This window comes from Vollenhovia emeryi, unplaced genomic scaffold (assembly GCF_000949405.1).
Source record: "Vollenhovia emeryi isolate VEMERY1.0 unplaced genomic scaffold, V.emery_V1.0 DF939165.1, whole genome shotgun sequence".
Classification (NCBI taxonomy): Eukaryota; Metazoa; Arthropoda; class Insecta; order Hymenoptera; family Formicidae; genus Vollenhovia; species Vollenhovia emeryi.
Genome location: NW_011967201.1, coordinates 252,552 through 277,392, shown reverse-complemented (window position 1 = coordinate 277,392; position 24,841 = coordinate 252,552). Strand labels below are relative to the sequence as shown.

The following is a 24,841-nucleotide window of genomic DNA, read 5'->3' as shown; positions in this document are numbered from 1 at the left end:
TGATCACAGGGTCTACTGGCACAAAACGGAGTCTGTCCTTTTCTACGTGAACCTCTCCCCCCCCCCCACTCAATGCTCGGTCTAGATATATTATGTCTATGATGACTCCCCTCCCCGCACTGAAATTAGAAATCTTATTGCGAAAAATATTGCCTCAGCCAGGATTCGAACCTGGGACCTCCCTCGATTCGTGGCGGACGTCTTAATCAACTCGACCACTGAGACTGTGATAATATTCAACAGCAACTTATTGACGCCAGTCGAAAAATTAAGAAATAAGATACGTGTGGAAACGACCTTACTGGTACTGCTTTATTATATTATTGTATAAATTCACAACGTTCCGGCCAGGTTTCTCTTCAGGTAACGAACTTACATAAATACCTGCAAATGTAAGATACGTCAAAGTTAAAGATGTAAAAAGTATGTCAAACGTCAGAGATTTCTTTGTGCATGTCTAGTCATCGGCGTTAGAACACAGAAATCTATTTTGTGCTTATGTAAGTTCGTTACCTGAAGAGGACCAGTATTACTGGACCGAAACGTTGCCAATTTATAATATAATAAAGAAGTGCCAGTAAAGTCGTTTCCACATTTCATTTCTGTGATAATATTGTTCGCAATAATTGGTATAATATTTCAAGGAACGCTGTGCCGGCCGCGTATGTATAAACAAAAAGCTGTTGAACCTTTTGGAATCAAAACTTGGCCATGCATTATTCAAATGCAAATGTGTAGTCGTCGTAATCTGTCTCTTTCCCTTTTAAATGTACTCTCTCTCTCTCTCTTGGGTTAATTCTATACAGATTATTGATCAATGCAGATATTCAAGGAAGAAATATAATACTGAAACCACAGCAAAGAGTCCTATAAAATATCATCCACGAGTCGCACGAACGGGCGAACGTTCATTCATATTGATGCGCGCGGCTCAAACATCGATCCCCGTGCAAGAAACCAGCAATACCATTCGATTCGTGCTTGATCCCATCGCCGGCCGCATAACATTAATGCGTGCTTGGCTTATATGCACTATCCGGCAGTCGATTTTCATCGATAATGCGAGAATATCGTATTACGAGGCGCGGCAGACGATCCGCGTGATTTTCTACATACGCGCAGTACAGTTCGACGTATTCGCGTCATTAGTAGTCGTTGCGGGGGAAAAAAAGTACAAGGGTAAGTCGACCTGCCTAAGCGCGTGCATCGCATTACGCTGGCAATCGATATTTTCCATTTTCTTCCCGATCGCTGACGTTACCTGCCCCTCAACTGCTATTCTCCATCCGTGTCCCGGGGGTGCATGACGTGTACCTGTCTATCGGAGACGTTTACGCTTACTAGGTCTGGAAGGACATTAACATGTGAAAGGTATAACCCAGTAATAACGGTCGGGATAGAGAATGCAAATGAGGGCGGATTGAATTTTTTAACCTTATCGAGAGTCAGCTATTGGCTTGCGAGCAGTAGAGTGGGGCTACATTTCACAAAGTATGCAAATGTTGAGTTATAATCGAAGTTGCTGCTCAAGATTGTTCGGAGAGAACTCACGAGGGTAGATGTTGATCAATCGCAAGCACTTAGCTACTTATATCTCATCAAAATCTATTTCAACAATAATAACACTAGTTTCTCGCTGCTCAAATTCAATTCTCCCATCGGAAGTAGCGCTTATTATATTTACCGATTCGCGAACATCTTTCACATCGTCGAGAATTACACGTCAAATTAGATTGTGCCCGTCGCTATATCGCAATCCTCGCGATCGATAGGTAAAAGCGACGGGATAATCGGCAATGACGGTACCATTATGTAGTCGTTTTAAACTTCGCGTGATTTTCAAAGTCAAAGAGATTTCGGAACGAGGCACCGACACGCGGGCGTGTGCGAGAGGCGAGTTCGCGGCTGAGAAAGGGAGGGAGCGTAAGAGAGAAAGGGCCTCATTGGCGAAGCGGACTGCGGGAAAATTGCGTTTTCCCATTACGACGAGATTAAAGTCCCGTCCCGCATTGCAGTTCCGCCCTGTTTCTTCCGGTGCCACCCTCGTACATAAGAACCGCAATTAACCCACGACGGTCACACGATTTCGGAGTCCACGATCCCTCGCGGCTATTTGCGGTGTAAACGAAAAGTAAGGGTGCGCGAAAGATCGACGGACTCGGTCCGACGATCGGCAAACAATTATTTTTCCTTCGCGCGCGCAAGGACAAATAAGAATGTCGCGGCTGTCGCAAATGAGCAACCCTTTGCCTCGCCCTGGCAAGGAAAGAAATCTTACTTCTACACGACCAAATTTATTTTGCCCTGAGGCCGGTTTGTGCCCGCGCGCGCGCTACCCCTCTCTCTATCGTACATTATTAAAGAACACGCCGGAGGCTTTTTTTCCTGTTTCAATAGCCGATGTTAGTATTGTTTCGAGACTTTCGTCTAATCCAAAAGAGTTCTAGGATAATCCTCCCTTTAAACACGACTTTCCTCTCTTGCGTTTAAATTTATCTTAACACTGTGTCTGACCTAGTATCCAAATTCGACTTGTTTTATTGACTTTAAATGCTGAGATATCACAGATAAGTGAATGAATCAACGAACGGAATCAAGTTATACACTAAAATAACGCTAGATAGATATCTATCTGCTACACTAAAATAACGTTATTTAACAAACACTTGCATAAGAAAAAAATAGTTTTCTGTAGCTTTTTTATTGCTGAATATAATCTCGTTTATCAAATTGCTCCGTCACAATTTTAAAAAGATTTGCAGTTTAGATTGCAGGGAGGACTATTTTAGGGTATTTTAACGTTTGGCAGTATAATTACGGTATGTGACGTGATGGAGAAATTTTATTACAATTAAAAGATTAAGTATGCTATTAGGACTTTCAGCCATTAAAATTTGTTGCGTCGATTACAATTAAAAAGATATTGCTGATTAACAGTCTGTTGCGATCCTTAATACACTGAGAGACCCATTTTGTTGAATGAAACAAATTTAGTTGACTCAACTGAATTTCTTGTTTGGATATGAGCAAACAAATCTTTTAGTTGATACAACAAAAAAATGTAGTTGAAAAATTTGATTATATCAATACAAATTTCGTTGAGAGAACATGAATCGCAGAATCCTTTTATAATATTCAACTAAACGATTTAATTCAGGCAACAAACTCAATTATTTAGGACGTGATGAGATGAACGAATTTGTCATCTCAACCATAAAATTTTGTTCAAATAAACTCATGAAAACAAAATATTTAGTTGTTGTAACATTTAACTTCTTTTCAGCAACATATTTTTCGTTTTATACAACCAAGTTACATGTTCAGTCAACAAAATGATTCAATCAAATTATTTCGTTTCATTCAACAAAATGAGTCTCTTAGTGCATAGCCTACGTAAGTCGAAATTGCGACTTAGACCATTAAGGATTTATAAAATAAATGTTTTAATTGTAATATGTTATTCAGAGGGTTTTTCGGAGAGGTAAACCGCTGACCAAAATAATGTACAGCAGCGCCTACTAATGCATTAAAATTCGACAGCATATGCTCAGTTGCAAACATTTTTTTGTTGATTAATGTAATAAACCATGTGTATGCCTGCAATCCAGTGTATCAAAATTGCGCGATTTAAGACTTTCGTAAATATAGTAAGCTTACATTTATTTTGCAATTAATTAGACAAGATTTTTCTCGGCTCGAACTAGATCTTGATAGCCTAATAATTCTGTGCAAAATTTGTATATTAATTTTTTCATTCAGTGAACTGCGCGTCAATCACATTTATCTGAAAACATAGTTTCGTTGGAACAATACATATACGCGTACTTAAATCGATAATCGATTTAACTTTTGACGCTAATAGGCACATTTATTTTACATCTGCAGTCGCGCGTCAAGGCGCCTCGGTGGAAAACACTGGCGGCGCGAGTCGACGAGCGAGCCAATAATTAACAGTGGGGCACAGTCGGATCAATTAACGTGGAGTGAACGAAAGTTCCATAGCAAAACTCGGTCATGCACGACCGTCAGTCTGCTGTTTTAATCGCGAGTAATCGACGTCTACCGAACGGCCGGGCGCAACGGGCTACTTCGCCGCGCGCCGCTCCCGAGGACAGTCGCTTTGGGACGAATTTATATAATTGAATTCGGTTCACTGGACTCCGCCCAGCACTCGAAACACTACGGCCGGCTAGTTCCGATCCGGAGCAGCCGGGCTAACGAGAGAATAACAAGCAACGGCGGACGAACGGACGCGGAATCGCTCGAGCCGGTCTGAATGTCGAAGAGTAGCGGAGCGTGTCGGCGCGCGCGGCGCAAGAAGAACACAAAAATAAAAAGACACGATGAGCGCTATGACGCTCGCATGGACAAACTATTGCATCGCGCATATTGGTTCAGTTTTTCATCTCTTTCCTTTTTTTTCTGTCTTTTTTTTTGCGTTCTCGATGTGCGGAGAAAGCAATGGAACGTCCTCTCAATTGCAAAAATTAGAAATACAAAGAAATACCTATACAGTGTGAATATCGAGAAAAATTAATCTTCTATAACGCTAATTTCAGCGGTTTATTTCCGACAGAGGATTTCCTGTCCAAGATTACCCCAAATTATCTTACAAGATTAAAACGGCGAGGAGAGAAGATCGAGTTGAGATTCAGCGAAGAAGCTATCGCTAAAAGCGAAAGTTCCACAGATTCTATAAAAATGCACAACCGATCGCGCCGAATAATTTATGTTCTCTTAGACAGATTTGCAGCTTTCGATATTCACTTTCCAGCAACTGCTTTTACAGCAGTAAAAAAAACAGGCGAATCGGAAGTATCGAAACAACATCTCCGGCATATCGTTGTGCATCGATCTCCCTGCGGACTTAGCGACAAACGACCTTTTTCCATCGTCGGGCGTGCATATTTCACTCGGAAGCGTCACGGGAATATAGCCGACGCACGACGAAACTTAAATCAGGAATTCATAGATTCCGGCGTACTTTCTGCAAGAGCCCCGAAGCTCTTACAGAATCTTCCCTGTGCCCCTACCAAGACTCGCTCTTCCTTAAAGAAACACAACATTCCTATTTCACGTTTCCGCGGATAGCTTATTTTATTTTCCGACGTGCAACAGATCCAACTTATCGTAAAGTAAAGAACTGTAACCGGGAGCATTGAAGCTATCTGTCTCGCGTGCATTCTGTTCTTTTAGACAAAAAGAAGGCACGAAGGAATACAAGTGAACGAACTGGCAAGGAAAATTTCTGGTACCGCGCCGACACGAACAGTTTAAGATTGCGTTAAATAGTCTTGAGGATTTTCAACATCCTCCGCGTTATCTGTTTGGAAATTCTATCTCGAGCATTCCGGATTATGTTCCTGGTGAACGTTCGCGCAAGAAAGTTCGCGTCGGCTTGCAAACTTACGCGCGGGATAGATTTACAACACGTTATATTAAGCGCAGCATTTATCGACGACACGTAGTTCGATGCAAGTTTTCTCTGTCTCGCGCTCTGTCGAACGAGCTCGTAGTCGTGGCAAAACTCAGGCGGAAACTGCGTTTTGTTGCGGGAGGGAAGAGATTGAATTCGCAAATATTGCCTCGAGACCTTCCTCGCGAGAGGCGTGCTGGGGAAAAAGGGCGAAGATCTAGCACGGAAAGTTGGAAGTATCTATCTACGCTGTTTTTCGTTTTTCCTTTTACAAGTAAGATATAAGCAGAATCGATACGACGAGAAACCGAAATTATCGGCAAGAAAAATTTCAACTTGGAGAATGAAATCTCTATGCGTCATTGTCGTCGTGTTATTTTTAGAAGGAGCACGATGTTAAACGAACTTTTAACGATTTTATGTAACGAATGCATTCACGAACGGAGTAATTCTACTCGCAGCGGTATTTATGTTAATCAAAATATAATTTGACACCTTTGAGGATGCCCTCATAGGTTTACCTCACGACAAAACTTTGAAATTGTTGACTCACAACCTATTTCGGACACACCCGGTACGAGCTTATAAATTTGCACGTGTAGATATATATATATATATTGTATATATGTACATACTCACCGCCAGCTTGAGAAGACGCTCGGAGGCCTTGGCTACGTCCATATTCTGCAACGCAAACGAGAGAGCACGAGATTATTAATGTAGAAGGTAAATACGTGGGAAACGTGCGGAGAAGGGGTGTGTTAAGAGAAAGAGGGGGCAGGAATGAGGCAGATATGCCCTAAAGCTGAACGCAAAACAAATGTGAGTTAGGAGGGCAGGTGTGAGAGGGCGAGGCGCGTTGCCGACTGCAAAATGTAACTTTCTAATTGGATTTAAGATTGTAAATACGATAAGATCGTCGAGGCTGAATTATTACACATATCGCATTCGAATTGCACAATTCGAAATTCCCAAGAAATATTCACGCACGAGCGCCGCAACGGCGAGCTTTTGAGCCGTGCGTTATGCAGTTAAATCGAATCAATAAATCATCAATTCTTTTGAATTGGAAGGATTCAGTATTTATACGTATCTCTATACAATGTGCTACGCTTTGCTGCAGCACAATTAAAGGTTTACTTACGGATGAACGCCCGCGCGAAATTAGATTAACGTCACTATCGAGGAAGCAAACCGCAAAATTTAATCCGCGTGTCGAAATGCGGTTACATGATATCGTTATTATTCCATTATTATTTGAGAACTATTTATATGAAGCCGATATTTTCAAGAACTGCATCAATCGAGAACGAGCTGTTTTTTTTTAAAGCTAACTCGATAATTCAGTCATTACATTTTAGACGCTTAATCCGATTATCAGACACGTTCAAAAATTGAATCTGAAATTAATGAATTCACGTCTCGCGCGGTATCGCTCATTTTAAAGCGCTTTTAAAGAGCATATGAAAAAAATCGATGTGACATTATCATTTAAAAAGTTGTTTAAACTTGTACATTATAACATACAAAATGACATATAGTTACTTGTTTGTGTACCGCTATACTATATACAATTCTAAAGATATGTTACTTTAAAGAAAAGATTTATTAACGAAAACTCCAATTTATTAACGTTTAACGGTGAATAGATAATCCGTCTATCCTCGAGCATATATCACTGGTGCCCAAATTGAGATGACATGTATTTATCGAAAACAGAGTTTCACGTATCGGACATAATTAAATTTAATATGCGAATCCAATTGAATAGTAGAATTAATGGACAACAAAGTTTAACGGAGATCCAGATGTTGTTAATTCACTTACGGCATATTATTAAATTAAACAACAAACTTTTAACTTAATTTAACAATAGCTCCTCCGTCGGCCGAAGACACCCGGACGCTTCCTTTCCCCGATATATGGATTTGCACCCAGTCTACGTCGAATGAGGAGCTTTCTGCTGATGGAATTGATATTTCGTGCACGGCGCTAATTGAACACGAGGGAAGGAAGCCGTCCCTCCGGCGTTTCCCTTAAGTGGCGGTTGTCGAGAGGTCCCTCCGAATGCTACAACAGCCAGCTAGCCGCGCTTGTGTACCAGGTTTGCAAATAAATACCTTCGGAGCTTCCCCGCGACTTCAACACATCATTACTATGCGTACATGCACGCGCCAATGGCCGCGTTCCTCCTTAAACAGCGGCATCTCTTTGTAAAGGGAACGTAAAGGGAAATCGCGAGTCTCGAAATATTTAATTTAGCAGATTATGCGCACCTTTAAACGTGGTTCAACGAATTCTCTTCAATGCACTTAAATGTAAATGGCAATATTGCGGTTACCTTTTTTTCACAAAACGTTATAGTTAGTATCTTTATTTACGTTCCTAAACGCAATTGTATTTTCAGTGCGTTGTGCAAGAATGAACGCTTGGAAATTAATTATATATTGGAAATAAATTAAAATTTATTTACTTAGTAATTTAAAAGTCGCGACAACGCATTTTACTTGCCAATTGACCAGTAAATAACGGATTCGATACGACAATGAAACACACGCAACTGGATCATGCTAATTGCAATTATCGTGACGTATTGCTGTTATTACAGTTAATATTCTGCAGCACACGCGTCGTGACAATATCATAATGTTAATTAAATTACTCGCGTTTGTCATTATTGCGACGGAATAAACGGAAAAACGGCAAAGGCGAAATATAGAGCGATACTATTATCTAGTGATCCGCAGGCTAATGTCATATGAAACGATTAACGTGTTGCATATTCTATCCGCCTGCGCACTCGGTGGATGATACACACAATTATTACGATGGTTTTGCCGTCACCAGCGGAAGCTTGAAAATTAATTGCGGCGAATTACCGGCTCGAGAGGACGCGATTCGAGCGAGCGGTGCTAAAGTTCAAGCACTATATCGTAAACAAACGCTTACGCCCCGAGGAAAATGATTTTTTTACGACAGCAACAAGTTGTCCCAACGAGGATTTCATGTTTCCTTAGCGCCAACTTTACAGCTCGGTTTAATGAGGCACGATACGTTACGCGGCCTGATAATTACGACCCGGGGCAAGTGGCGAGCTCGGCTTGCGCCGCGCGCATCTGCTATAAAACACGGCCCCTTCCTGCGTGTAATTGAACGATTAAAAGAAGCTTCTTAAGAGAACGGTAAGAAGGATTTAGAGGACGCGGAGGCGGGAGGAACAATCGTTAATGGAAAAAATCTACGGCGCCGTTATCAGCATATAAAATCGCTTGTGTAGGCGCTTCGGAAGAAGAAACGAGCTAGTTGTATCGTATCCTCGCGAAATCACGGCATCCCAAATGATTGCATTCCGAGCGGAGCTACGGAGGGTACTCGGTGGCTCGAGAGGGTCTTCGCGAATGAATAGCGGCGGTCGAGATGCAGACGAAAGAAGGGGAAAGTGAAGGGCATCCGAGGGATCGAAAATAAAAGCGGGGTAGATTTTCCTCCGGACGATCACGTCTGAAACGTCTAGCGTAGATATCCGAGCCGCAGTTCCCTCTTTTTCTCTTACACCAATTCCTCCGCGTTCTCTTTATCCATTCTGTTTCCGCTGCGCGTTTGTGCAGCGCGAGCGATCAAAGCATTGGTCTTCCAATCGAGAGTTGTAAAGGCGCGCGAGAAGAAAGTGCTTTTCAATCGTGCACTGTGATTCTTATACGTAAGGAACAATACTTATTTACATACATTTACGGATGTGCACATGATAATAAACTGAATACATCACAATCGCAAAAAAAAATGCTAATAACGTACACATGCAAGTGTTAATGAATAAGAGTTGACGAAGCACCGCGAGTTAAACGCGAGAAAATGTCTGCTAATATATTTAGCTGTGCAAAGTTGTGAAAAGCTATATAATGCACTGATGCGGTTCAGCAACTGTTCTTTTTCACAATACCATCTTCCTACGTCCCCTTTACCCGGCATCTTTATTCGATTACGACACAGTCGAGCGCTGTCATCCTTTTCGCAGCAAATCTGCGATCTTTCGACGAAACCTCAGGCTTCCCGCGGCGCTTCAACGAATATATACGTTGCGGAACTCCGGAATGCGGGAGAGAATTAAGAAAAAAAGAGGAAGAAGAAGAAATAAGCGCGCGGGAAGGAAAGGAAAAAGCGAGAAAAAATTTCCTCGCCGTCGTACTGTCGAGGAAACGAAGCGATTCGACCTCATCCGAACCCCTCAACGCCGCTGGTCGTTTTCTTCGCGCGTCGTCGTTTCAATTAGCGCCGAGAGATTTACGACTTTGCATCCGCGAACATCTTGTCCTGTCGCGGAGAGTCCTCGAGATACTAGAAATTCGCCCCAGACGGATTGAATCCCGACTGGCTGACAATGGCGTGGCGAATGGGAGGTACTTTGTGTATGACACCGCGTCACCCTTTGGCCGAAAGGCCGATCCTTCATCACGCGTGCAGATGCCTCGGTTGGACAACAGAGATTTTATAAGGTGACGCAAAGGGCGAGTGACGAGCAGTCGATAGGAGATTCGCGGGAGTTTTTCTAAGCCAGCGAGTTCCCCGCGAAAAAAAACCGCATGTGGTAACTAAATATTAGCTGTCCACATTTCACGACTGAAATTTGGTTGCCACGTGAAGTTTTTAGCTACGGCAGCTGCATTTCTCTTTCCGTGTAACTGAAATAATTGATTAAATTGAATCAAGATATTCGACCAAGCATTTACTTACGGACACCGAAACTTTTTCTCTTCAAAGAATAAAATTTTACGACCCTGGCCGAGGTAGTATTTTTCGCAATAAATTTCTTTAACTAGAATTTGCAAGTTGAGTCGTTTAACAAGAATTTCCTCCATTTGTTAATAAAATTTCGTAGTTGTTTTATTGCTTAATGTTAAATATGCCAGAATAACTATCGAGGGCGTAAAGACTAGTTTAACGCCGCGTTTTCAATAACGTCGAATAAATTTGCGTCGTGTCTCCATGTTACTACGCAAAGAGCCTGTTTTTTGGCGAATTAACGTCCGGAGTTATGCCTAGAAATTCAACTCAACTCCTTTCCGAAGAGGCAACCAAAATATTTACTTCGATCTGACAACTTCCAGAGTCGCACTTCCAGACTACGCTACTGGAGCGCAGCGGAAGACAAATAGGATTAAAAGGCACTCGACATGGTCTTAAGTATTTCGTGCCGGAGCGCCGGCAAAAAGAGGGTTCCATGGACAACTACCCTTCGCTGGTCTCCACTCACTAACGTCTTCTGCTACCAGTTAGCAGTCGAATAAATACCGTCTGCAGTTTCTCGCTTCCACCCCCTCCTTTTTCTGACGTGACAAACAGGCGGGCGGGGAAAAAAATAAAACAATAACCAGTTCGCGGGGGCCGCAGCGATTCTCGCGAAAATCCAAGACGACCGTGAGTCTCTTTCTCGCAAAGACCTCGGCTCCTCCTCCGCACCCTGTTTGATCACGAACGTTGGGAGATTGAAATATTTCTGCAAAATATTCCAAGTACAACTCGCGTCCGCTTTTCGCCGTCAGTTAAAAGTCGAAGAAATACCGTCCGAGATTCTTCGTCCCGACAAAGATACGCCGGCAATAAAACTTCGCCTCGCTTTTCGGTCTTTTAGCGAGCACGCTCCGCCGTCGTTATACGTTAAGCGGCCGATTGTAATAACGTCCAGCGAGCGGATTTCCAAACTACTTTGGAATAACACTGAAGTCTGGATCCGACGATGTAGTTAGTCGAAAATGGATTATATAGCATCAAAATTCAAAAGTTTCCACGTAGATACGAAATTTAAGGAAAATGAAGAAAAATATTAGTCAAAGAAGTGTAAAATCCACAGAAATTCAATGTACTGAAATGTTGATGAAGGGGATTAAATTAAAACGAAACGCGTTCACACAAATTCCATCACTCCCCGAAGCCCGAGAGAAGACCGGAGCGGGCGGTCGCCCTCGTGAAAATCCGATTCTTGAGTCACGCGCAGTTCCACCGGCGATTTTACTTGTTAGCTGTCGCCTCAACGGCGTTTTCTTTTTACTCTGCCTATCGCGGCGGATCGAAAGAATTTTTGCACCGTCATAACTCGGCGTGCGGGATTTCCGACCGGCCGGCGGGCGCATATCAGCAACTTCGATGCAAGAAGGTGCGATCGGCTTCTGGTATTTCGCGAATTCCGCCTCGACAACGCCGGTCAAGTATCTGGAATCCTGCCGACGGAAGGAAAAACGAGCATTGGGCGAGTGTCGCGCGTGCTGCGCGGCTTTCCCCAATTCGTCGCTCCTTGACCCTCGCACCTTAGCGAGATTCGATACACGGGGAAAATAGAAAGACGAAAGAACGTTCAATTCGCTCATACACGCTTTTCGAAAAATAACAGTCCGTTTAAACGGCCTGTGTCGAATAAAAACAATAAGTCAATTACTCTTTAAGGGAATCCTAAAGCCGCTGGCAACCTCGATCAGTGTCGATAAGATGGGAATTTTAAACGTTGATTATCGACATTTTTAATTTCCAAGTTGTACTCGGTCCGAGAAATCGATAGCCAATCAATTTTTGCAACTTCTACGAAAAAAAAACAGCAATTTTATTAGCTACACATTGCTGAGACCGAGATTTTGGCTCGAATTCTAGCATCGTCAACACCATGGCTTTGCTGATAATCTGACAGATGTTCGCCAGCGACCTCTCTCGAAAAAGCCTGCAACTATTTCTACACGCCATACTGCTCCTTTCCTCTTCATCTAGACTTGGATTTCTAGACTTGTGTTTATTACAAGTAATCTTTTTTTCTAGGCTATTAATCTTAGTTCTAATTGCACGATATTGTTCTTATATGTTGTCCCTAGAGTACGTTGGTTTCATTTTGTATATATTTATTGTAGAATTCTTGTATCAAGCAAATATTATTGTCAAGTGTACCAAAAATTAGTAAAATTTTTAATTTTTTTTCGTTTTTGATATAAAGTCGACCAGCATAGTCTAGATTTTGCTGCGTACTTTAATTCCGTAAAAGAGTTTCGCATTTCTATAAAGCCAATTAAAAGATTACTTCCATCAAAGAATGTCGATAAAACAGGCAGCTTTAGGATTCCCTTAAGTGAGAACGATTTGAATTTTGGTAGGCGATGTTAGGTACCTCCTGGAAATTGGTGACTATTCACTGTTTTCAGTGACAATCCACTGATTGACTTTTAGAGAGTGCCTGCGTTAGTAAGATACTTTTTCGATTAGATCAGATATTCTTATGGAATATAACACGTTGTACGTTGCACACAATGAAAATTACATATGTAGTCGCGAGAACACAGTGCCGCATTATGCGATTAGAAAATCAATACATCTCATACGTTCCATATGTTCCGTCGTAACCACTACAAAGCCGCATGCTTCTCGAAGCAGTAACCATTTGCGACGCACTCCCGAAAATCCTTTAAACGCTCATCCCTTTAAGCTGCAGTATGCCGTGAGCCGATAAGCCAAAGCACGATGCACCCTCTTCTCGATCATTCAATCGATCGGCAAAGCAAAATGCCGCGCAATTCTACAAGGCCAAGAGCTATAAAGAAACACGGCTCCTCTGTATTTCCGCGACGTAACAAATTATTCGTGATACTTAACGTCGTTGAAATTGCATGACAGATCGCATTCACGGTACTAAACAAATCTATAAGACGCCAGTGCAAAACGAAAGGATCGAGCGAAGGTAGGAAACGATGTAAGAAGCGAAACCAGGTAAGAGACGGACAGTTACATTTTCGGGGTAATTGAAGCGAGCGATATTATTTGCAAAGAATTGTTCGTGCAGAGGCAGCGACTGTCACTAAGCAAACGCAGCACGATGGATTTCTCAGCCCTGGAGGGGTTAATCGCCCACTTGCCAGAGGAAATCGCGAGGATTTCCGGTCGCGCGCGGTCCGTGCCGACCTTCTTATCCATTCATTCCGCCCTGTAAGAATAACGAGGCTCAGCCTGGAGCACGCCAGTAAAAAGTGATTACCTCCCCCGACAAGCATCATCCGCAGTTATCAATTTTCTCCCTTCGCGACTCGCGATCCCGGCGGAAGCAATATCCACGTAGATTTCTTAATCTCACGATCCGCGCTCTCGGTCTCCTCCCTCGCCCCCCCCCCCCTCGTCCCTATCGAGCGACAGTGATAGACCACGCCGAGGAAAATCGGAGGAAGCGAGCGCCGTTTCTCAGCGCCAGCTGGACGCCCGATCGACGACGTGACTGTCGTAATCGCGACTCGCAATTATCAGATCCAATTTGTCGCCGAGCGAAGAAAGAATGGAGCGAACGCGGAAGCGATCGAAGCGGGGAAAGTATCGAATGGATAGTTTGTCGTCCGGCCCTTTCCCTCCCTGTCCCCGCGGCATTAACTTGCCTGCAACCAGCAGCAGTGGCAATTACTTTGCGTTCAATCGATACCGCGATCTCGAATACCGCCGTCGCGGGAGGAGCGAAGGGGAGAGGAGGAGGAACGTCGCCGTCGTCTCGGTATTTCCCAGCGTGCGTCTGGGCGAAGCGCGCTTTCTTCGAGTCTCTTTGGGAAATGGAAGGAGAACGGGGGGAAAAAGGGATATAGCGGAGGGGGGTTGCGTCGAACGATTTGCAGAAGCAATTTGTCCGTGGCGCGAAATCGCGCGGCCGGATTCCCAGGGCCCGGCGCCCCGCCGAATGGCTCGCGTCGATCTTGATTCTCGAGGCGGTGGAGACGCTTGATGATACCGCGCGAGATAGCCCGGACTGCTCCGACAGTCCCGGCGACGAGACACCGAGGGGCAAACGTGCCGTTGAATCGTCGCGAACGCGGAAATCCCGATTAGCGCCGTTATGAAGGGGATTACCACTCAATTATCACTCTTGGCGACAATACAGCTGACTGTAAATAACGTATGAAGCGCACCCTGATCGACGGGGTAGACGCATCAAAGAGATTACCCTCCGATAATGATACGAGAGCGTGTTTCACTTAAAAGATACATGATGCTGTTTACTAATTATGTTTGTGCAAACTAGCGGGTGGAAACATCGTTGACACGTCGTATTGGGGTATATTTGTTTTGTTATAGCTATTTTAATTATACAGAACGCACGTGAAATACCTTAATTAATTTTTAATCATGCTGAAAGCTAAAATTGGAATTCCCGGTATGAATATGCTTTAAGCGTTACATTTGTTTGCGATTCGCGTTTTGTTAACTTGTTCTGTTGTATTTGCACAAATGATTGCAAATCAGAGAGCGCCACGGATTGATTAAATTTCATCAAAAATTAATTGTCTCTCCATTTACGCGCCCAGCTTCTGCTGCAAGTGAACCCCGGCTCCCGATAAAAGAAATGCGGCAAATACACGGCAACGCGTCACCGGCTCCGTTTCACCGGACGGGATCGCGTTTGTGCGCGCAGGAATTTTTTCCCCCGCAATTTTGTAACACGCCCGCACTCGGCATTAGGATGAATGGCTGAATTAGCAGTCCCAGAGGATCGATGGCAAGATCCGGATTTTCGATAGCATTATGTACGAAATATGGGCGTAGCTGGTAAACCGCGGACGCCCGCCACGGATCAGTTGCGGTTAAGCCCAGCCACGTAAAAGGTCCCATTTAAATCCACGGGCCTCTCACGAGCACACAATACGGAATTCCCGTCGTTGCGACACACGTTCGCGCGACCCTCGTTACCGTGAGATCAAAGCTATCCGAACGAGATTAAAGGTATGTGTACATATATATAAATATCAATATTACGCGCTGTTCGTGCTCCCCTAATTAGCGCTTTAAATTGCCGCCTTCCCATGATTTCTATCCCATTATCGGCACAGCTTATTTAATTAAGCGGTTCGTTTATTACACCTCAGTGACTGACGATTGGTTAATTAGCTGCCTCTTCGCGAACGTGAATTTTTTTAAATTAATTTGATGCAAGCCACAATTTCATTAGCTCTGTCTTTGTAAAAAAAAAATTTAATAAAAATTATGTCAGGTAGACAGCGAGCGAACGGGCAAGAGAGAGAACGAGAGAAATCAATACAATACGAATAAATCTTACATAATTTATCTAATTTGTTGCTTGAAATAATGGAAAAAATATTTATTTGTGGTTTATCGGAAAGAAAATAATTATGACGGGTAAGCTCGCGCAGTCGATTTCACAGATCACAGATATTGGAGAGTTGAAGATTTAATCCGAGATACTCGAGCGAAATTAGGACGTCGTTGAAAAGCGATAAAACTCGCAATAAATAACCGGCGATAATTGTAGATCCCGCGTATATTTAACCTTTATGACACCGACGGAACGTTGCCCGAGTGCAAGTGGAAGCGTGGGATATTTGCAACGAAAATATCGTTCGCGTCATCCTCCCGGGGCATTAATATAACTGCCAAATCAGGGCGAAGGATTTAACTCCGTGTTAGGGAAAAACTGATGGCGTGCCTCGAGCATTATTGCGACGTAAACGGATAAAACGACACGGCCGCTGACGCGTTCTTTGTTTCTTCTCACTTTCGCTTATTTTTATCGAGACCGCCACGAAAAGGTACCGTCACGAAAATAAATTGGCTGGTTTTTTTGTTGCAAAAAATGTCGCGTTGTCGCGACTCGGACGGAGACACCGCGAGTTGTCGCGCGACCAAGTTATTAACATCTAAAATATGTCCGCGACAACCCCGGGCGAAATATAAGCGATAAAAAATATACTTTGTACGTGTCGCTGAAACCCTTAGTTTCCTTCCTTTCGCATCTGTTTAGCATTTTAAGAAATACAATTTACATCGTGCTCGCGATATTATGCAACGTTATGTCACAGACGGATATATTGCCTACAGGTGTAACTTGCAACAATATTACTGCAACTGTGGCACACAGTGCGCGACAGCTCCCTTTTTCCTGCGTATTTTATCGCGAGGGAATTCGGTAGCGCGGGGATGCCTGTTTGTCCGGGGTGGTGCAGAATTTGCCGTATATTTGTGTGTATCGAATTTCCGGGCGGGAGTATTACTCGAAAGATTGATCGTACCTATTTGGCGAAACCAAATTACACTTCTGCTCGTCTCTCGGCCCCTATCTTACCAGCTGTTTCGCTCTCGCGGTTAGACCGATTTATTTACGACCGGCGCGATAAATAATTAGCTTTCATAATAAAGCAGGAGATACCGTCCGAAACATCAATAGAGCATTATTCACATTGTTGGAGAATAAAGGCCGGTAATAAGGCGAACAATGTGTTGCGCTTTGGACAAAATTTATTTACCGGAACGGATTTCTAAACGGTGTTTTCCTCGCGGATCCAACCGGTTTAGTATTTGAAACTTAAAAGTCGGGGCAAAGTTTTGTTCGGCGATGTCATAATAATGCAATACATAAAGTACTCACGCTAAAGGGGATTAATGAATTCTTTACGGAAGGTATCATCCATTGTTGGAAGAGCGACATCACCACTTGACATCCTACGAGGACTTCCACTATCCGTTTAATAAGAAACCTGCAAGTTATATATTGAATTATAATATGAGCTATAATAAAGATACATAATTATGAAAGATTTTATCTTAATATTGAATGATACGATTTTAAAATTAATGTAATTGTGCCGAATAAAACTGATAATAATCTCATTGAATTTAACGGCGTTTAAAGTTTAAACTTAAAAATCATATATGCGTATATGCAGATGTGTGCACAATTGTTTGAAGTTGTTCTCTATTTTAACAAAACAGCATAAACAATTCTGATTGGGAAAAGCGACACTTTGCTTTTGACATTTGGATATATCTGTGCAACGTATATTACAATGAACGGGAAGATATTTTATTGGATTTACGACCGTCCGAATTAATTCGCTTCCATGTAATTCTATTACATTGATCATTACACACATCTTTGCTCTTAGATTTTATCGATGGCGCAAACCGCTTTCCGACCAGCTCCATAAATTTCTATTCCCGTTCTCGTTACCCTCCCGGCCGCTCTCTCGACCATAAACTGCTTCTCGAAAAATCGAAAATGACTTTTGAGTGCTATCGCGTGAAACGACGTTCCTATTCGGCGGTACGTCGTCCGCGCGAGTTTCGTTTTCGGCAAACTGCCGGCGACAAGTAAGATCTGGGCGCGTTCTTCGACGAACGTCGCTGCACGGAAGGAGAAAGCTAGAGATATAGCTAGACACGGCTAGACAACGAACTTAGAATAAGATGTACTAAGCGTACGAGACGATTAAAATGATTAACAATAAGTCGGATTCAAATATCACATATAATCTTTCAAGATACAGCATTCAGGACATTGTAATTAATATCAAATGGTTAAATTTAATGTGCATACATTAAATGAGTTATTTATGAAGATATTTAATGTTAAATTCCTTATTAAAATATTCTATAATAATTCACGTTTTATTAATAATTTACGTGCACATTACTTTTGACATTATGCCATTATTATTAAACATATTATGTGAATTGAAGTTAGGAATTAACAAAGAATCCCTTCACTGATTCATGAAAATTCCTTGCGAATATTCGCGCAATTAAATTATTATTCGCATATGGCGTATCAAAAATAAACTCAAATCGAACTTCTCAAACGGGAGTTCTAAAATAAAATCTCACAGAAGCTACGGCCAATTTCGACTCGCGCGAATAATTCATGTTCTCGATAAAATCGGGCAAAGTAAGAATTCTGTCCCTCCTCAAAATTTTCTTCTCGGTACAGAATTCATTCGCTGGAATCTGAGTTTCGTAGACTGGCGACTTTTCGACATTTGTTGACATTCTTTACGAAAAGAAAATAAAACGTGAGAGAGAGACACGCGGGGGATATGCCATGGCGAAATCTATACGAGAAATCTGAGAGCAAACACGGATTTATACACCTCACGCAATGTATGCGCTCGCGCGACCGAACTCAGACAATATCAAGTTTCCACTTGACTCGTTTTCCGATCGGAGTGAACTTGGTAGTATTCTCGAAACATATGTAAACCGAAACAAGGATATGTCGCTTCAAAGAAATCAAATGGAAAAAAGCTCGAGAACACTGGGAAGTTCATTGCATAATTGTTTCAAAAGTTGCTCGTTTAGACGCTCTCGGTTTTCTCAACCTATCAGTTTTGACGTGGTTAATTTCATCCGCGGCACCAAAATGGAATCTCATGTAACGATTAGAGAAGATATTTCTGTGCCGTCTGAAAACAGACCCGCGATTGACAAAGACCTGTACAATCTCGTGGAAAAGACGTCACTTGAAAACTTCTGTTTCGATGGAAATCGCAAATCTAGCTTCGTGCTGAAATATAAAGATTGCAACTCCAATTCACTCACCTTTTTCGGATCCGCTGTGTTCTGGGAAAATTCAGTTCGTAGCACAAAGTAGGCGCCAATATATAGTAATAAAGATCGCCGAAGTTTAGATTGTCAGGATATTGGACCAACGCGTTCTCGCAGTCGTTCATCTCGTGCTCAAAGTCGGTGACATCAGCTGGACTCTGTTGAATGCCGGAAGCTGCAACAGAAAGATCGTATTTTTTATTAGCCCGCGTTTTGACTGCCATTATAGTCGCATTAATTGTTTATTACGGTAGCATTAGTAAAAATGTATTAAATGAATCGTGATATTGTGAAAGAAAAGTATCTTTCAATTCTTTTTGGTTTCGTTAACTAGAAGATTGTCTTTCCTAAAGAATCATCTTTCCCAGACACGCAGCGCACTCGGCAAAATGATATAGAAAGACACAAGACCCAGCAAACAGACCACATGAAAATTTGTTCAGAGAGGATGTTTCTGCTTCCAAAGGAAATGTCGAAGGATAAAAATCGTGGAAAATACTAAAGAAAGTATACACGTCTCTCACAAAAATGAATGTTCGTAATATCAATGCCATAGATGCCGGGGCACGATTGCAATCGGCAAGATTAAAGTGTAAGTTTCTAGAGAATTTCTAGGAGTTTTAGCCATTGTATCTCCCTTTGTACAATCGCTTCTCTCAAGCCCTCTCCTTAAGCAACGAAACTGATTCGCTCGCGCGATCCGTTCGGCCGGAAACCTCGGAATTTCTCGAGCGTTGCGCTAGGCGCGCGGATTCCCATCTGCGCGTCTAATCCCACCCCGGCCCCGAACCAGTAACTGATAGAATCCCCTCAATTATCCAAATCCGATGAATAATCCAATCTGGAATTCAAATAAGCCCGGGTTGCGCCGGGTGCCGCGCTACACCGCCGCTCGAACTCGACAGATCGTCCCGGACGGGCGTCGCGACACCCGGAGTCGTGCTAGTCGCGGCACGCTCTCGCGACGCCGATCGACGTCCACGTCGACGAACGACTCCAGGCGTCGTTCTGCGACCCCCGTAATAAATGTAAAAGAATTCGACCAAATTAAATTCCTCGCGCTCCTTTTTACTTTGTCGCGTCCCCGGCCTTCCCTCTCGCTTCAAATCGCGAAATAAACGTAGCCCGTTCCTCTCGTTTCCTCTCCCGTTCGCGAACTGTCGTCGCGCTGAAAGACGAAGCTTCTATTACGGCAAAATCGTCCTGACGCACGTCAGTCGTCCGCGAAACTGTTTATAGAAAACCGTAAATTCTCCGGACGATTTCAAAGGTCCAAGACGAAGAGAAGAATTACTAATAATTAGCGATACATTTTTATATCTATGCACACTTCATATTTCATATTTACATTTCTGTGCAAAAAAAAAAACATAATTACGAGCGGAGAGGGAAAGATCTTGAGCGAGGTACATCGCGACTCACGTACGTTTGCCGGTGGAAATAACGAATTTGCGGCGTGATTTCGCCGAACGGTCAAACACATGAAATTAACGAGTGCACGATCACGCAGAAGCACTCGAAAACGGTTTAATGATTCGTTAATATTCCATGTAAATTCGTTTGATCAAGCCTGTGATCTTTGGCCAGTAAACCCTCCGCCGGCGGATTATTAATTAAAAAGCATTCCCTGCAGTTCGATTTGCACGAGCTGCTTGTATTTATTCGGAGCATTTCCAGTTGATTATACAGATGCTCCAATCTTTTACCAATTTTCATTTACATACGAAATTACGAATTGTAACTGGTTAATATTGCTCGGTTTCTAATTGCGCCGTTTTTATTAATTACTTCGTGAAAAATTGTATTATTTTCGATAAACAAGAGATTACGCCACTTAGAGCATTTTTACGTTTAATTAAGCGTTAAGTCAATTAAATCCCAGTTTACGTTAGAGCCGCATTTTCAGAGTAAGGCATAATCGAGTTTGCTCATTCTTAGCGTCACCTGATTCATTTGGTTCAGTAATTATGTTAACGAAACAGCCGACAGGATATTCCAGGCCTGGGGAAGTGCTCCTTTGTTTATGGCGCGGCAGACTTTGTCTCGACGTTCGTTGACACATTCTTGACGGAGCATGACGTTCCTTATCTCACAATATGGCTGAGAGGTGACTCAGCTGCATCATAAGGCTTTATATATTAGAGTGCCATAGTTAACAACGATGCATAATGCACAGTAATAATTATACGTTGCGCGTATGTGCAAGCCAAAATCATCAACCGAGCAATCAAATATCTTTAAACATCGACGATGAGTTACACTTACATTGTTTTATTTGCAGCCGCTATTATAAACATCTTGCACCGAAATCTTCATACGATAAATATAATAATAATCAAATAAATATTAAAATATATTATATTCGTACTTTGAGAGATCTGGTTTAATTTTTTTTTATATCAAACTGCTCAGTTACAATAAGAGATAATATCCAGCGTGAAAGACAAGTATGCAGGAATGTTTTACATTGACCGGGGGTCAACCTCAAGTTTCGCGATTGCCTAAGATCCGCCTATCCGCGCTCTCAGGATCTCCTTAGTGGCTCCTATCACGTCCGTGGATGGCCGCAAAAGGATGGAAGAAGATCGGGGATCGTAGTCGTCGGAGGGGGTTAAATCTCATGGGGGACGCGGCGAGATCGAGCGGGCTTCCGTTCGCGACGGGTGTAATTTCTATTTTTTTCAATCTCGGCCCGAGGGCGTCTCGAGGGCCGACGTAATTTCGTCTTTGTGCCGAGGGATGCCTCGCGCTTAAGACCACCCTCGTTCATATATCTCGAAACGGGCGCGGTGGGCGAAGAACAGCGAAAAAAGGAATCGATCTCGAAGGGCAGAGGTAGTACAGGGACAGAAGAGACAGCATCCTTATGAGAACGCCGCTCGAACGAGAAGTCTCACAAATTAAGCACCGACGCCACCGAAGAAGAAGAAGAAGACGAAGAAGAAGCTTTCGCCAATCAATACGATTGCCTGCGATCTTTGACCACGCAATCCTACAGACTCGTAAATTGTCTCGCATCCTCTACGACCCGGCACCGACACTCTCGCTTCGAATCAGGTACACGTTTTTAAATTAAATACTGATTCCTTTCCATTTATTTCGGTTTGCTTTACCGATTCATCAAGCGGCACTTACTCAGACGTACATAACCATTACAGACATAGAAATACTAGACCGAGCATGTTCTCTTTTAAGCAATAATGGGTAGGTAGAAAAGGATAGAAAGTAGATGCCGTGTCAACCTTTCTCTCTTCTCGTTAGAGAGAAAAAGGTGGACGGCACCTACTTTCTATTCTTTTCTACCTGAGCTTCAAAGTCTGGCGTCTCATACACGGTCTAGTATTACTATGCCTATGTATGTAATTGTACTAGATACGCTAGTTTGTCTCGTTCAGTCACCGAAAGTCACTGCTTAATACATTACTATTGAAACGACCTGTCAATTGTCCTTGTGGGAAGAATTCTTCATTATTCAAAGTACAAAATGTATTTATGAAAGTATAATACGTGTTAAAAATAAGATTTGCAACACAAGGTCTATCTTTTACATAGACGCTAGCAGAGGAAGCGTTCCGGCTTCGTCCTGAGGCGAGCGACCATGGGAAGCTTCACTTCTTGCATGATCGATCGAGCCGTGACGAACAAAAAACGCGAAGGGTGCGCGCCGCCTTCGCGATACATATACGGGGTTACATTACAGGCTCCGCGGCTGGTTCTACGTCGTCATTACGAGACGTAATAATACGACGTGCCATAGGAGTCCCGGGTTAGGCGGAGAGGGCGAAAATTACACGGCGTCCGTGCGCGCACTAGATTACACGAGCTCGTGGTCGTAATGACGGAGTCCCGAGGCGGGCTTTTGTCGATTGCATTTGTCTATCGATCGATCGGGCGACCGGTCGCCATCGCGTCGACCCGCGATGAGCCAGCGAACGCGCGGAGGTGTCGTGCGAGCACGAGGGTTTCGATAATTATATCAAATTACGTCACTTTTTGCCCGGTAATTAGGACGCTCCCCGACGTGACGAGCGGCGCGGATCGGTCGAGCGGATAACGGGCTAATTAGCGGGCGAAATACGCCGATGTCCATACCGGGAATATCCATCTTAATTTTCGGTGCGAAACGTAGAGTGGCCCGTGAACGCCGGGCGAACGCCAAATCTAGAGGAACGCTGGAAATTGTTCGTCGCCTCGCAGAAAATTCGCGCTTCGATGAAGCGTGAATACCTCTTGCTTATCGCGCGCTCGTATTTTTGTAATCGCCGGCACGAGCGGTACACATGCGCACGCAAGGCCACTCGGAATTGCCTTTCCTCGCGCTCCAAAGTCGAATAAACAACTCTTTCTCTTTCGAAGAACGGAGGAAATGAAAGAACCCCGAACAATTTCACATCATTTCTGTTTTAATGCTTCGACGGTTCTCTTATAGCGAATTCGGTTGCTTGCACTAGTGCGCACTGAGTGCACGCTAAGGCTTGTGTTTACAATCAATTCTTATATTTAAGGGGACACCCTAAAGCCGTCCGTTTTATCGACATTCTTTGTTAGAAGTTTTCATTCTTTTAATTGGCTTTATAGAAATGCAAAACTTTTTTACGGAATTAAAGCACGCAGCAAAATCTAGACTACGCCGGTCAACTTTATATCAAAAACGAAAAAAAAATTAAAAATTTTACTAATTTTTGGTACACTTGACAATAATATTTACTTGATACAAGAATTCTACGATAAATATATACAAAATGAGATCAACGTACTCTAGGGACAACATATAAAAACAATATCGTGCAATTAGAACTGAGATTAATAGCCTGGAAAAAAGATTGCTTGTAATAAACGCAAGTTTGGAAATCCAAGTCTGGAAGAAGAAGAAAAAAAGCAGTATGGCGTGTAGAAATAGCTGCAGGCTTTTTATAAAGCGTTTTTTTTATAAAGCCAATTTTTAATTTAGCACAAACTACGAATCGAAAATTTCAAACACCAATTTCTTTTTTATTAGACTTCTGAACTGAGTGTTGTAAGTATGAAAATGTTTTGCTGTGCGGTACGCAACTTATCCTCATATTATTTCGTGCCTAAAAGCGCCAGTAAAAAGAATCACAGGCGCAAAACTATATTTGACTGTATCAGTAAAATAGATGGCTGAGGGGATCCTCTTGAGGACTCGAATATCTCTCGAAATATTTCTTATCCAGTAAAATGATCTGTACAGCATCCGTACGGATAATTGTTTTTTTTTTGCTAAATACTTTTTCAAGGTGTATTTAAGACGAAGTTAAATATAAGAACGCCAGTATTTTCTTGACCATACCTGGCATGTTTAATAATACAGAAAATTTAATGCAAAAATATTACCTTAGTCAGGGTTTGAACCTGGACCTCCCTACACTCTAGGCGGGCGTCTCACCAATTCGACCATCGAGGCATATGATAATATTTGCAACAGTATAAAGATGTTGTCTCGTTGTCATATGCGTCGGTGGTCGAATTGGTGAGACGCCCGCCTAGAGCGTAGGGAAGTCCAGGTTCAAACCCTGGCTGAGGTAATATTTTTCGCAATAAATTTTCTGTATTATTGAAGATGCCAGGTATATGGTGAAGAAAACACTGTCGTTGCTAATTATTGCTGGTGACTTTGAAGAATTCCGAACAGTTAAATACAAGAGTTGACTATACACAAGCCTTAGTGTGCACTTGGTGCGTACTAGTGCAAGGAACCGAATTCGCTATCAGATACGTTCGTGCGAAGTGAAGTTCGTCGAATCATGGCGCGTTCGCTTCAGCGCGATCGACGTTACGTACCAATCAACTCTGTCACGTCACGGCGTGTAGAACGATTGCGCAATCATGATTAAAAGTGCAAACGCACCGGCTCGACGGTTTTGCCGTCGCTACGTAGGGAGAACAGGTGGGGAGGAAAGGGTTAATACCGCGCGCGGCGAGCGAGTTTATCGAAAGGGGAGGACGGGGGTGGAAAGACCGTATAATTTGACTTTGCCGGTCGGAATAATCGATATACCGCGGCGCGTCCGACACCGGAAACATAGACAGGTCCGATCACGGCGGAGTTTAAATTGGCTGGAAATT

At 42.9% G+C, this 24,841-nt stretch overlaps 1 protein-coding gene across 1 annotated transcript in view; it reads right to left on the bottom strand.

Moving 5' to 3' along the window:
• The window catches only part of LOC105564389 (diacylglycerol O-acyltransferase 1), a 114,238-nt gene that overhangs the window by 8,885 nt on the left and 80,512 nt on the right, over positions 1-24,841 (bottom strand). The window contains exons 7-9 of the mRNA XM_012016713.1: positions 18,749-18,929; positions 16,803-16,911; positions 6,056-6,100 (exon numbers count right to left, since the gene is read on the bottom strand). Coding sequence (XP_011872103.1) covers positions 6,056-6,100; positions 16,803-16,911; positions 18,749-18,929 — 335 coding nt within the window. The remainder of the gene's footprint in view (positions 1-6,055; positions 6,101-16,802; positions 16,912-18,748; positions 18,930-24,841) is intronic.